Below are 14,863 nucleotides of genomic sequence, written 5' to 3' on the forward strand. Positions count from 1 at the left end.
TGTGGTTATATTTATCTTGTAGGATCCTAAGTGCAGGCCATGACATTCCAGTATTTGCTTTACTGGCTGCCTAGCCCCCACCCTTGCCATTTCCAACTTAGAGCTATCTACAAATATAAAAAGCATCATCTCAATGACTTCATTAAATCACAAGAAAAGCAATCAACAGACAGGGACAAGAGCAGTGCTCTGAGGCCAAAAATCTTTCCTGAGACAGGCAATGACCAGTATATTGAGGTCTACTGAGTTCAGCTGATTTGTCACCTACATATTCACTAGAACCAGATATCATGAGGAAGGTTTCTCATAGATGTTAAACATTAATAAAGGAGAGGTACAATATTTATAGCATACCTGCACATTTCATTTACTATCTCAAATCCCCTTATTATATTATCTGTTCTATTCTTTCCAAGTGGACTATCTTTCCTCTTAATGAAAAATACAAAAGCAAAATGGCCAGAAAAACACCTCCCATTACCATTTCTAAAATGCTTCCATAGACCTCCCAACAATGCTGTGAACGAAGAAATGCAGATGATATTATCTCTATTTTATAGATACATAATTTGTAGCTCACAAATTTTTAGACAACTTGCCCAAAGGCACAAAGCTAGTAAGTGGAACTAGAGCTTAGAGCTTAAGTGTTGTGGGGCAGAACTCACAACATCTGATTTTTGTTTTGGTGCCCTTCCCAAAACAGCAGTTCTGGTTTTTGTCATATGTCCATCTGTTCTATGAAAAGTCCTCTCCATTCCTTTCCTACTTCAGATGTGCCATTTATAAAGGCATATTTTGTTGCCCTCGGCATTTCTTGCAAACCTCAGCTCAGTTTCATAAGAGAACTCTGGCAGGCTGGTTTCATTTACAAAAACTCCTTACATAAAATCTTGAAAATGCTTCACAATGCCTACAAAAATATGCAAGATTGACTATTTGACCTCGTGGGATAAAGAATAAATGAACAATGCCATCAGTACCAAGAAACAAGCCAACAATGCCTTCACTTGTGATTTGACAAGCATTCTCTTTGCAGCTTCAGTCATTTTGGAATTTTTATTAAAAAAAAAAATTTTAAATAGTTTCTGGGTTGCACTGAGAGAAAATACCTTATGGTAATTCTTAAGAAATTAACTAAATACACTAATTTTAGACTGGTAGTCTCCAACAACAAAAAAGTAATCTTTCCTATTTGAAAGAAAAAAAGAAAAGGAATCAACTGGAGAAAATAGAGGAAGAAACATTTCTAGAATATTAACTAAATCCTTAAAGTCAAGTGGTTTTAATTTATATGCCAGGCTTAAAGAGGAGAAAATGGGTAAAGGCAGGCACGATAGCAAGGCCCATGAAACTCTGAAAACAAAACAGATTTATGGAGACAAAATGTATCCCAACTCAGGCTGGGTGCGGTGGCTCACACCTGTAATCCCAGCACTTTGGGAGGCCAAGGTGAGCAGATCAGTTGAAGCCAGGAGTTTGAGACCAGCCTGGCCAACATGGTGAAATCCCATGTCTACTAACAATACTAAAAAAATTAGCTGAATGTGGTGGCGCATGCCTGTAATCCCAACTACTCAAGAGGCTGAGGCACAAAAATTTCTTGAACCCAGGAGGTGGAGGTTGCAGTGAGCTGAGATCATGCCACTGCACTCCAGACTGGGTGACAAAGCGAGACTCTGTCTCTGAGGGGGAAAAAAAAAGGATCCTAACTCAGAAGTAGAAAACATGAGCCAGGTTTGGTATCAGTTTAATCAACAATAGCAATGTAAGTACTGGAAGAACATCACAAAGAGTTCATTATGAAACATACAAAAAGCCCAAGAGACTTACTGAACCAACTAAGCAATGTGGTCATGAACGGTGGTCTCTACTGTGGATAAGAACTGACCAACAAGGCCTCACCATCTCCAGTGGCTCTGCAGCCCTTTACTCTGAGTCCACCACTCACCAAACAACCTTTTGATTATTAATTTCGTTTCCCAGTACTTATTAAGAGCCATCAGCCCACCTTCTATGGAGCCAGTGAAGGAGAGTCAAATGCAACAGTTTAGAAAAACAAAGGAGGAAGAGGACATTGCAGGAATGCAGAGGTCTAAATAAGGGAAAATGTCTCTCCTGGCAGAACTGAGCCACCTCTGTCTGCCTCAGAGATTTGGGAGGGAGCCTGGAGACAATGGACCACATGAGCTCTGCTATCTTCTCTACTTCCAATCTTTCTTATCTATAAAGGAAGGGACATGAGTCACGTGACCTCAAAATGCCATTTCAACTCAGCCACTGTTATTTCTAAATACAACAATAATTATTGGCTGGGCACGGTGGCTCATGCCTGTAATCCCAGCACTTTGGGAGGCCAAGGTAAAAGAACAGCCTGGGCTCAGGAGTTCAAGACCAGCCCGTGCAACATAGCAAGACCCCATCTCTGCAAAAAATTTAAAAATCAGCTGGGTGTGGTGGTGTATGCCTGTAGTCCCAGCTACTCGGGGGGAAGGAGGAGGAGGATGAAACGGGAGGATGGCTTGAGCCCAGGAGGTCGAGGATGCAGTAAGCCACAGTCAAACTACTGCACTACAGCCTAATGTGCTTCTCTTAATTAGTTTAATTGAGGACCTAACACCATACTAAATTCTAAGGTAGTGATATATGAGATTCCTTCTACCTCCAAAAACTTACAATCTAGTCCAGAAGATTGGGTATAAACATTAAAGTGTCAAAAATTGAAAAAGAAGGTAAAATATGTTCAGGTATCAAAAGGGTGAAAACAATAAATGCAAAAGGAGTCTGAATGTAGAGAAACCTCAATGTGTTCTGAAATACACTGGGAAGATTTCATGAACAAGACTGGCCCTAAGCCACCTATTTACAAGAATATCCAAAAAAAAAAAAAAAAAAAAAACTGACAAAGCAAATAAAAATATAAAGGTATGAGACTAAGAAATGTTGAGTTCTCTAGAGGATGAAATACAGTTTGAAAAATAATACAACATTATATAAAAAGTCTGGCCTCTGGAGCCAAGGAAAGATGAACTGAATTTGAATACCAACTGTTATTTACCATGCTAACTATTTAACACCTGTGAGCCTGTTTTTTTTGTTATTAAAATGAAGGCAACTATACTACTTTTGCGAATCACTGGGAGAATTAAATTGGAAATTAGTAAGCACCTAGCACAATATTTGACACAAAATATTTCATACAAAAACTACTACATAATCATCTGTTCCCTGAACTGTTCATTACTCAATCTTTAAATGTGTTTAGGGATACAGAAATTGTACTTTTCTTTTTGAGGGACTACATGGCAAAAGTGTTATTTTAGTTTCAAAACCTGCCTCTTCTCTTTCCATAAGAATTTATAAAATTTAATCATGTTTCTTTATCATCTATCTTAATATGATTCAACACTGTCACTTCATTCATCAATAACAGACGCTTTTAAGTTCAACGATTACAGTCACAAAACAAAACAAAAAGGGATTCAATAACTTTTAGTTAACACACCTGAATTTTGGGGGAAAGCAAACATTCAAAGGTATTCTTAGATGATACACTATTTTGTGTATGCATTGGCATTAAAGAGGCAACTGGAAGGTCCAGGATACTGGGTGGAACCTGCTGACTAATGGGCTTTTCTACAGGCTGACCTGGCAGGGACCTTCCAGCTGCTTTTAGTGTTGCACTCTTAAAAAGGAACACACTGCCAAGGATCATCAGACAGGTAACAAAAGAGAAAGCAAAACAAACTTTAAAGAAACTCAAAGCAAAGAGAGAGCAGAAGTCATTTTAAATATTTTATTAGTAATATTCTCAAGTAAGTAAAAAAGGATGGTTCAGAAGAAAGAGCTGTTGGATATTACAAGTATGATAGCAGAAACAAAAATTTCAATCATGGTTTCTTTTTTTTCTTTCTTTTTTTTTTTTAAGATGGAGTTTCGTTCTTGTTACCCAGGCTGGAGCTCAATGGCGCAATCTCAGCTCACCGCACCCTCCGCCTCCCAGATTCAAGCGATTCTCCTGCCTCAGCCTCCCAAGTAGCTGGGATTACAGGCATGCGCCACCATGCCCAGCTAATTTTGTATTTTTAGTAGAGACGGGGTTTCTCCATGTTGGTTAGGCTGATCTCAAACTCCCAACCTCAGGTGATCCACCCACCTCAGCCTCCCAAAGTGCTGGGATTACAGACATGAGCCACCACGCCCGGCCTCAATCACTGTTTCAAAGGCAAGTTGAAGCTATTTCTCAGGGGGAAAAGAAAACAAAGAGACAGAAAACAGAAAAGAGGCTTTCAAAATTAAGGAATCCATGTTAAAATCCCAACATCTGATTAACAACACTTCATCTTCCACATTAAGAAGCCAAAAGATAACATCTAAAACCGCAAAACAAAGCAAGAGTAGCATAAACATTATTTTAGAAATTCAGAGGTAAATACCCAGGGAAAGCTAAAAGAATTGACAGTTGTTTGTAAAGAAAAGATGGGAAATTGGGAAGCATACAGCAGGGCACTGCTGTTTATTAAAATCTTTCAGCGTTGCTGCCTTTTCAGTTATGGTCATGTATTACTTTGATAAAAATTAAATTTAGGCCAGGTGTGATGGCTCACGCCTATAATCCCAGCACTTTGGGAGGCCAAGGCCGGCAGATCACTTAAGGTCAGGAGTTCAAGACCAGCTTGGGCCAACATGGAGAAATCCCGTATCTACTAAAAATGCAAAAAAAAAAAAAAAAAAAAAATCAGCTGGGTGTGGTGGGGCACGCCTGTAATCCCAGCTACTCAGGAGGCTGAGGTATGAGAAAACCCGGGAGGTGGAAATTGCAGTAAGCTGAGATCACACTGCTGCACTCCAGCCTAGGCAACAGAATGAGACTCCGTCTCAAAAAAAAATTAATTAATTAATTTTAAAAAGTTTAGCATGGCAAACCTCAATTTTTGTTCACTTGATGAAAGTCACAAGTTTATGCACAAGAAAATTGCTCTCTGTGAAATTCTACATGCCAAGACAGCATACAAAATATGGTATGGAATGAGGAGGAGCAGTAGTTAGCACTTAGGAATGCTGCAAAGATTGCAGAGGTGATGGTGCATGGTGGGAGGTTAGGTGGGAAGGTAACAAGCTAAGCATTCAACACATCCCATCCCTCCAATGTAACTGGAACCGTATTTCCATCTGGTCAAGGGTCTTCGCACAACACAAAGGCAGGTGCCTCTCCATAAGTCCAGCTGGAGACATCCTGGTCATCTCTCAGTTACTCTACCACCACAGGGGAAATACCAAGGGAGTGACACCTGAAGCCTATGGCTTTTGAACATCATCCTAGTGCATTTAGAGTTCTCAAACATGTAAATGTCATGATGTTAAAAACAGGATAGATGAGGCCTCAAAGTGTATGAAGAAAAGTTGGAATTACAGTTTGTTTTTATTTTGAACTTCAGCTTAACTATAAATGCTATTTCTTACCGAAAGAAATGTCTCGATGTTCTCGTGAACAAAGGAAACGATATCCTGCCAGTCCAGAATGTCTCCCAGCCAGCTATTCTGACGACTGACATGCAACTTCTGTCCTTTGTGCCTTCCAGAGTGTGTTACATTCTATGGAATAAAACAGTGCAGACATGAAATTCCCATCTTAATCTGAAGAACAAAAAGTATAAATGTCACATTTTGCTTCAGGTCCCCTTAATCACTTCAGTAAGTACTCCAAGGAAAAGAACTTTGCATTATCTAGAAATCAGCTAAGGCCGGGTGCGGTGGCTCACGTCTGTAATCCCGGCACTTTGGGAGGCCGAGGCAGGTGTATCACGAGGTCAGGAGTTTGCGACCACCCTGACCAACATGGTGAAACCCCATCTCTACTAAAAATACAAAAATTAGCCAGGCGTGGTGGCACGTGCCTGTAATCCCAGCTACTCAGGAGGCTGAGGCAGGAGAATTGCTTGAATCCAGGAGGCAGAGGTTGCAGTGAGCCAAGAATGCGCCACGGCACTCCAGCCTGGGCGACAGAGTGAGACTCTGTCTAAAAAAGAAAAAAGAAATCAGCTACGAACTCCATTTAAAGACCTGAAATATAAAATTATTTTGTTTATATTCTAGGTACCTTGTCTAAGTCTTGCTCCAGTGCTTCCCTCCCAAATACATTTGCAAACACATCTTATTTCTCAGTATCTACAACACACTAAACAGCATTTACTTTCCTTTTTTTTTTTAGTTTTTAGGCCCTCCACCTTTCTCTTGATCTCCCATCTTTGCTTTTTCCTCCTTTCCTCTTTTTTTTTTTTTTTTTTGAGACAGGGTCTCGCTCTATCGCCCAGGCTAGAGTGCAGTGGCGCGATTTCGGCTCACTGCAAACTCTGCCTCCTGGGTTCATGCCATTCTCCTGCCTCAGCCTCCCGAGTAGCTGTGACCACAGGCGCCTGCCACAACGCCTGGCTAATTTTTTTTTTGTATTTTTAGTAGAGACGGGGTTGCACTGTGTTAGCCAGGATGGTCTTGATCTCCTGATCCCGTGATCCGCCCGCCTCAGCCTCCCAAAGTGCTGGGATTACAGGCATGAGCCACCGCGCCCGGCCCTCATTTTTCTTTTTAATTTACCATACAAGATAAGGAAAATGAGGACAGAAGAATATAACAAGCAAATGTAAGGCAGTAAATAGAATTTATCTATCTGGAAGACATTGGCAGAGATACGAGAATAACTAAATTTGAAAGAAATAAGGGCCAGGTAAAATGGCTCTCATCTGTAATCCTACCACTTTGGGAGGCTGAAGCAAGAGGATCACTGGAGCCTAGGAGTTCAAGACCAACCCAGGTAACATAGTGAGATCCTACCTTTATAAAAATTTAAAAATTAGACAAGCATGATGGTAGGAATGTTGTCTTCTTTTTTTAGAGACAGCGTCTTGCTTGCCCCGTCACCGGGCTGGACTGGAGTGCAATGGTGCAGTCATAGCTCACTGCAGCCTCCAACTCCTGAGCTTCAATGATCCTCCCGCCTCAGTCTCCCCGAGTAGCTAGGACTACAGGCGCACACCACCACAACCAGCTAATTTTTTATAGAGATGGGGTCTCACTATGTTGCCCAGACTGGTCTGAAGCTCCCCGCCTCATGTGATCCTCCCACTTCAGCCTCCCAAATAGCCAGGATTAGAGGCATGAGCCACCAGGCCCAGCCAACAAATATGCCAATTTTGTACAAAGAACCGGAGCATCCCTGGATTTTGGTACCAGTGGGGTGTCTTAGGACCGATCGCCCATGATACTGGGGGACAACTGTACTTAACCATTTAACAAACCTATACTTATGAAACACTGACCTTCCTCTACTATAAAATAAAACTCAGGAGGTGTGAGGGGTAATAAAAGCTATTTGTAAGCAGAAGCCCCAGAGTTAGCAAAAGAAATAGATACACCTTTCTAATTATCTGGTTATTCAGCAGATGGGATCAAATCTATGATACTCACCTAGATATTCCCTGAATATTTTTTCCCAAGTCTTTGAAATCTATAAAACCTAACAATCTTCCTTCAACTCATCCCAAAGCAAGAGTACATAATCCCAAACAAGTCACTAAGCAACAAATTCAAATTTAAAATCAACCCTCCTCCCCCTCCACCCTACATTAAGAGACTTATATATATACTTGCTCTCCTTACATCAACTCTGAGAATCATCACCACCAACTCTGCCCACTCTATACACAGCACGGCTCCTGCTAGCCCACAGGCCCTGCCAGATCCAGTGTATAGGATAGTCTGGGCAACATGGCAAAACCCTGTCTCTACAAAAAATACAAAAAAATTCACCAGGCATGGTGGCATGCACCTGTAATCCCAGCTACTCAGGAGGCTGAGGCAGGAGGATCACTCGAGCCCAAGAGACGGAGTATGTTATAGTAAGCCAACATCACACCACTGCACTCCAGTCTGGGTGACAGAGCGAGACCTTGTCTCAAAAAATAAATAAATAAATAAATAATAATAAAAAATAAAAGATCTCTAAGCTTTTAGATTCAGTTTCACTTCCTCAAAGAAAAGTTATTAATGCCTACAGTTGTACTGTCTAAAACAGTAGCCAGTAGGAGCTAGCCACATGTGGCTACTGAGCACTTAAAATATGGCTAGCTCAAAAACTGAGATGTGCTGCTGGTATAAAATGCATGCTAGATTTCAAAGACAGTATGGAAAAAAAAAGAATATAAAATATCTTATTAAATTTTTTCTAATGATTATATATTAAAATAATAGTATTTGGGGTATATTGGGTTAAATAAAATATCACTAAAAAACTAAAACAGGTAAAATTCGTTTAGTATAAGTACTAGAAAATTTAACATTACCTTATGTGGCTTGCATTACACTTCTCCTACACAGAGCTAGTCTAGAGGATGAGATGTCCATGACAACAGACTGAGGATGGAATACTGACGCACCAGAGAGATAGGCAGGTTCTGCCATGGAGACTAACCATCAATTCACACTGACTTTTAGAGACCTGAGGCTTAAGGTTTTGCTGTTTTAAAATTTCCATGAATGAAATCCCACTGTGAATATAATCCTATCTAGTTGATGAGTCAATAAAAGGACTTTATTAGTTTACAACAGAAAACCTTAGCTAAAATAACTTACCTTTACAAACCAAGAGTGATACAGTCTGTCCCAAAGTTCTAGTACTTGCTTTTCAATTACAGCAGTATTGTTCACCTTATCTCCTAGAATTTTATGGAGCTAGAAAAAACACAGATACGACCTGGTACAATATTTCAGGCAACAACAGAGTAAAATTAATATATGCTGGGTATTTACATTTGTTCCAAAGCAAACAAAAATGTTCCAGACTATTTATCTCTAGCCATACTACGTTCTTTCCTTAAATCTACTCCTGAATATTCCCAGTAAATTTCCTTTCTCATCTTTTTGCTTCTATTTTCTTTGCTCTATTCTCAGGTCTCTAAGAGAGCTACCTCACGCTATCAGAGAATGGTGCAAATGAAGCCATGATTGCTGACTTATCTGATCTTACCTGTCCAGAGAAAAATCTTTCCCCTGTAATCCCAGTGCCCTTCCATTATACATATGTCTCATGTTACATTTATCTCTATTATTAAGAATTACCACAGAACTTTAAGTAAAATTTTAGGATGTTGGCTATAAACACAAATCCTTCCCTCCATTTGCATGCTGAGAGATGTCCGGTCTCATTTACAATTGATCAGACTGGCCTCAGGTTTGTGGAAATCAAGTACACTGAGACAACGTAACTTAGAGGAAGGCTATCATTATAAGATGTTGTCCCACTTAGTTATTATTAAAACCATATTATAATATAAAGAACAATTTTCACACTTTCAGAGGTTGAGGTGGGCAGATCGCTTGAACCCAGGAGTCTGAGATCAGCCTGAGCAACATGGCAAAACCCCACCTCCACAAAAAATACAAAAAAATTACCAGGTGTGGTGGTGCATGCCTGCAGTCCCAGCTACTCGGGAGACTGAGGTGAGAGGATCACCTGAGTCCAGGAGATTGAGGCCGCAGTGAGCTGTGATCACACCAACGTGCTCCAGCCTGAGTAACAGAGTAAGACCTGGTCTCAGAAAAAAAAAAAACCCAAAGAATTCCTAAAAGAAATTTGTAGGCCCACTTCCTTAATACAACTGTTTCCATTTTTCCATTTCCTCTGCAACTTTCTGCCTATTTACATAGAGACAATGTAGAATTCTATATTTTCTACTGCATTATAAACATTCAATCTTTAGCCTTCATCACTAACCTTCATCTTTAATACTTTTATATTAATTCATTACGTTCTGGTATTAGCTGATCATTACCCACTCTAAGGATATACAATAAATCCTTTTTTTTTTTTTTTTTTTGAGATAGAGTCTTGCTCTGTCACCCAGGCTGAAGTGCAGTGGTGCAGTCTCGACTCTCATTGCAACCTCTGCCTCCCAGGTTCGAGCAATTCTCCTGTCTCAGCCTCCTGAGTAGCTGGGATTACAGGCGTGCGCCACCACATCCAGTTAATTTTTGTATTTTTAGTAGAGACGGGGTTTCACCATGTTGGCCAGGCTGGTCTTGAACTCCTGACCTCAACTGATCTGCCTACCTCAGCCTCACAAGTGCTGGGATTACAGGTGTGAGTCACCGCGCCCACCCATGAATCCTAATTTTTAATGTCATAACACTGCAATGAACATCCTTTTACACAGTTTTTAAGGATATATATGGATGTTCATTGCAGGGTTACTTGTGACATAAATAAATGTACTGGAACCAAATAAAATGAGTTGTTGTTTTGTTTTTTTTGAGACAGGGTCTCACTCTGTCACCCAGGCCGGAGTGCAGTGGCATGATCATGGCTCATTGAAGCCTGGACCTCCCAGGCTCAAGCGATCCTGCCACCTAAGACACCCGAGTAGCTGGGATCACAGGCGCACTGACACCACACACAGCTAATTTTCTTATTTTTTGTAGAGACAAGGTTTCACTATGTTGCCCAAGCTGGTCTGGGCTCAAGTGATCCTCCTGCCTCGGCCTCCCAAAGTGCTGGGATTACAGGCATGAGCCACCACACCCAGTCAAAAATGAGCATTTTAATGGCTCTTGCTATGCACTGGTAAACTGACTTCTATAATAAGAAATATACCAATTAATGCTTTCTAAAATTACATAAATGACCCAATTTCCTCAAAGCCTTATGAACTAACTGGAAAATTTTTAGGGAATTTAAGAGGTGTGAAATGTAGCCATTATTTATTATTTTCTTCTTTAGTAATGAAAGGAGTGACCATTTTCCCATGTTAGTTTACAACATCTATTTCCTTACTCTTTGTCTATTTGATGCTGGCCTTACAGATATGTGAACCAGTTACTAGACATATTCAACGCAAACATATCTGTTCATATTTGTTCCTTTATATTTGATTTATTCGTAAACTGAAAACGAAATACTCAATATAATAAAGCCATTTGGCCAGGCATCATGGCTCATGCCTTGTAATCATAGCACTTTGGGAGACCATGGTGGAAGGATTGTGTAAGCACAGGAGTTCGAGACCAGCCTGGGCAACATGGTGAAACTACGTCTCTATAAAAAACAGAAAAATTGGCCAGGCATGTGGTGCATGCCTATAGTTCCAGCTATTCAGGAGGCTGAAGTGGTAGGATCACTTGAGCCTAGGAGGTGGAAGTTGCACTGAGGTGAGATCACGCCACTGCACTCCAGCCTGGGCAACGGAGCAAGACTCCCTCTCCACAAAAAGAGAGAAAAAAAAACGCATCACTGAAACACAAGTACTGTTGGTGGTGCCTGATATGCCTCTGCATATGAGAGGCAACCAAGCATGAAGCATAGTCAGAACATCATTTGAGAGCCATCTAATTTGAGGTAAATAAGCTCACCTAATTTTTTTTTCTTTTTTTTTTTTTTTGAGATGGAGTTTCGCTGTCACTCAGAGTAGAGTGCAGTGGCATGATCTCGGCTCACTGCAACCTCTGCCTCCCGAGTTCAAGCGATTCTCTTGCCTCAGCCTCCTGAGTAGCTGGGATTACAGGCGTGCGCAACCACGCCTGGCTAACTTTTGTATTTTTAGTAGACACCAGGTTTCACCGTGTTGGTCAGGTTGGTCTCGAACTCTTGACCCCATGATCCGCCACCTGCCTTGGCCTCCCAAAGTGCTCGGATTATAGGCGTGAGCCACCATGACCGGCCTGATTCCATATATGTGTATACAGAGTATCTTCCATAATATTTTTTTTTTAGATTTTGTTTTTGAATTTTCAATATGGAATCACATACTAATATATTTTTCTGGGCCCAAGTCTTACTGCAACAAATCTTGTCGATTCTTACATAATCCTAATTATTTCAGTATACTAGAAGTGCAAATTACCTTTATTCCTACAGGCAAAACTAGTGAGGGAAAGAATATCCCAAATCCATATTGTGGAATCTAATCCTTAACTGTGCTGTCTTTTCCTCTATCATTCATTTCCCCCTCACAAAGCTCCCTCCACTTCAGTCAAGATCATTTCCTCAAGCACACTCCTGTCTCAGCATCTCAATCATCTCTTCAAGCACACTCCTGTCTCTGCATCTTGGCTCACATAAATACCCTTCTTAAAATCCACTCTTCCTTGATCTGCCATTCCTTCAACGTTTATCTCAAGTGCCACATCAAAAGCACTTATTCCAGTTCTGGGCACACACTGCAAGCATGCTACAGTAGAAACAAAGGATTTGAAGTTAAGCTTCAGTTTCAAACCAAGCTCTGCAATTTACTACATGACCACTGGGAATTGACTCAGCCTTGCTGAGTCTTGTTTCCTCATCTGCAAAGCAGGCAAAATAACTCATACTGCAGGCTTCTTAGAAACAGTAAAAGAAAAAAAACAAATATTAAATGAAAATAACTGGAAACTGCCAAAGATAGTTACCAGCAGATAATAAGATTTAATATGCATTAATACCTTTTTCTCTACAAAGCCTTATTTGACTACCCAAACCAAGTGATCATTCTGTCCTAACTCACAAGTAATGAATCAGATCTATCTTGAAAAAGTCCATGACCAACCTTCTCAGACTGTTCAGGCTACTACCCCATTCAATGTGATCTTTCAGAAGATTTCATTGTATGTTGCTTACCTGTTTATTTAAGCCTATTTACTGCTGTGAATAGCATTTCTACTTATGTTTTATCAAAGCAACAAGCAACCACCAGTAAAGACCCTGAAAAGAGAAAGCCACAAAGAAAGTTTCTTCCCTTACCTTGTGAGTTATCCATTCTCGTCCATACTGATACACGTTGTTAGCCGCAGAATTCAGGGCTCTTTGGACTACCTGAGCCTCAGGAAGCCAACTAATGTAAAACAAAGAAAAAAATGAAAAAAGTACACTTTCTGTGTAGTGTACCAATAATGCTTTGAACTTGATATGCTTAATCCATAACAGACAGACTGTTGACCATTCATCAATACACAGATACCAAAGTATCATGAGCAGGACTTCCAGGCTTAACTGTCCTAAGTCTCTAACATTCAGGATGTCCTTTCAATCTTTCCTTAGCTTTTACTTATTTTATTTTATTTTTGAGATGGAGTTTCACTCTTGTTGCCCAGGCTGGAGTGCAACGGCACGATCTCGGCTCGGTGCAACCCTGCAACTTCCACCTCCTGGGTTCAAGTGATTCTCCTGCCTCAGCCTCCCAAGTAGCTGAGATTACAGGCATGTCACCACGCCTGGCTAATTTTGTATTTTAGTAAAGACAGGGTTTCACCATGTCAGGCAGGCTGGTCTCAAACTCCTGATCTCAAGTGATCCACCCGCCTCAGCCTCCCAAAGTTCTGGGATTACAGGCATGAGCCATGGCACCAGGCCTCAATGTTTCCTTAGCTTTTAGACCCACTTTCCCCACAACCTCCCTTTCATTCTACTCTGCCTGGTTTCTCTGTTCACATGTCCTGAGTCATCTGCCTTATTCAGCACCAAAGAAAATGGTTCTGGGAGACTGGGATATTCAACATCTGGAACAGGGTTCTCAAAGTGTGGTCCACAAACCAGCAGCATCAGAACTTTTTGGAAACCTGTTAGAAATGAAAAATTGGGGGCCCAAACCTAGATCTACTGAAAAAGGAACATGACTAGGGCCCAGCAATCTGTACCTTAACAAGCCTTGCAGGTGATGCTCATGTATGCTACAGTTTGAGAATCAATGATCTAAGGAAGTGAAGAAATCAGAAAGAATGCAGGAAATGAAGAAGGGGAATCATTATCCTCAACTTGGTTATCCACTGAAGATCTTTTAAAGATAGAATTCCTGAGCAAAGTTCCAACTATGCAAGGAACTCTATAGCCCACAAGCTTTACTTGTGCAGTGAGAGGTGGCCTCCTCATTCTTCTGTTGACTAAGCAGGCTGTACCATATATCTTAATCAAGAATCCTTTACACAATTCTAATGTTTTCCACAAGAGAAAATATGTTCACATATTATCTAAATTGTTCTGTTTAATAATACACGCTGGAGATGTTGACATTCACAAATTTAACAGTCCTCATTTCAACTATTCCAGAGTGAAGCCAAAAGGTGAAGGCAAGCAGAAGCTAGTCATTTACTTTCCTGAGGCCCCAAAATGACACATCCTACAAATCTAACACAAAAGGGTCAATTAGGTAAACTCAAATGTGCAACATCCTCAACTCACAGCAACTTTATGTGCTGTGTATGAGAAAGATGGTCATAAAGAGAAAGTCAGTTGCCACTGACAGCCACAAAGTCATGGTGCCTAGGAAAGTGGTCTTTAACCAGAAAAAATAAAGAGATCTTTTGAATAAATTAAAAAGTAGACTATTAAATCAGTAGTGGGTTGAATCTTAAGTATTAACCAGTTTGTCCCACACTCCAAATAAAGTATCTGTGAAACTTCTTGGCAAATTCCTCAGTCCACTCAAATACTTCTCAGCAAGGCCAGCACGCTGGCTCATGCCTGTAATCCCAGCACTTTGGGAGGCCAAGGCAGGCAGATCACTTGAGGCCAGGAGTTCAAGACCAGCCTGGCCAACAAGACAAAATCCCCTCTCTACTAAATAATACAAAAATTAGCTGGGCATGGTTGCACAAAACTGTAGTCCCAGCTACTCAGGAGCCTGAGGCACAGGAATCACTTGAGCCCAGGAGGCAGAGGTTGCAATGAGCCAAGATCACGCCACTACCTTCCAGCCTGGGCAAAAGAGCAAGACTGTCTCAAAACAATATATATATATATTTCTCAGCAAGTAAGACAAAATTTCAAACTTTTAGAGACACAAATATAATAATTTACAGTATAAGGATATAAACAGGAAATCTGGATCACTAAACTGAAATGTGA

General features: G+C 40.6%; 1 protein-coding gene across 2 annotated transcripts in view; it reads right to left on the minus strand.

Moving 5' to 3' along the window:
* Nucleotides 1-14,863, minus strand: part of TMEM245 (transmembrane protein 245) — a 98,612-nt gene that overhangs the window by 28,096 nt on the left and 55,653 nt on the right. For both annotated transcript variants that reach the window (XM_002820078.6, XM_024252091.3), the window contains 3 exons: nt 12,764-12,854; nt 8,626-8,724; nt 5,461-5,592 (listed from right to left, as the gene is read on the minus strand). In XM_002820078.6, the coding sequence (XP_002820124.6) occupies nt 5,461-5,592; nt 8,626-8,724; nt 12,764-12,854 (322 nt within the window). The remainder of the gene's footprint in view (nt 1-5,460; nt 5,593-8,625; nt 8,725-12,763; nt 12,855-14,863) is intronic.

The sequence above is a fragment of the Pongo abelii genome, chromosome 13 (genome assembly GCF_028885655.2).
Source record: "Pongo abelii isolate AG06213 chromosome 13, NHGRI_mPonAbe1-v2.0_pri, whole genome shotgun sequence".
Lineage (NCBI taxonomy): Eukaryota > Metazoa > Chordata > Mammalia > Primates > Hominidae > Pongo > Pongo abelii.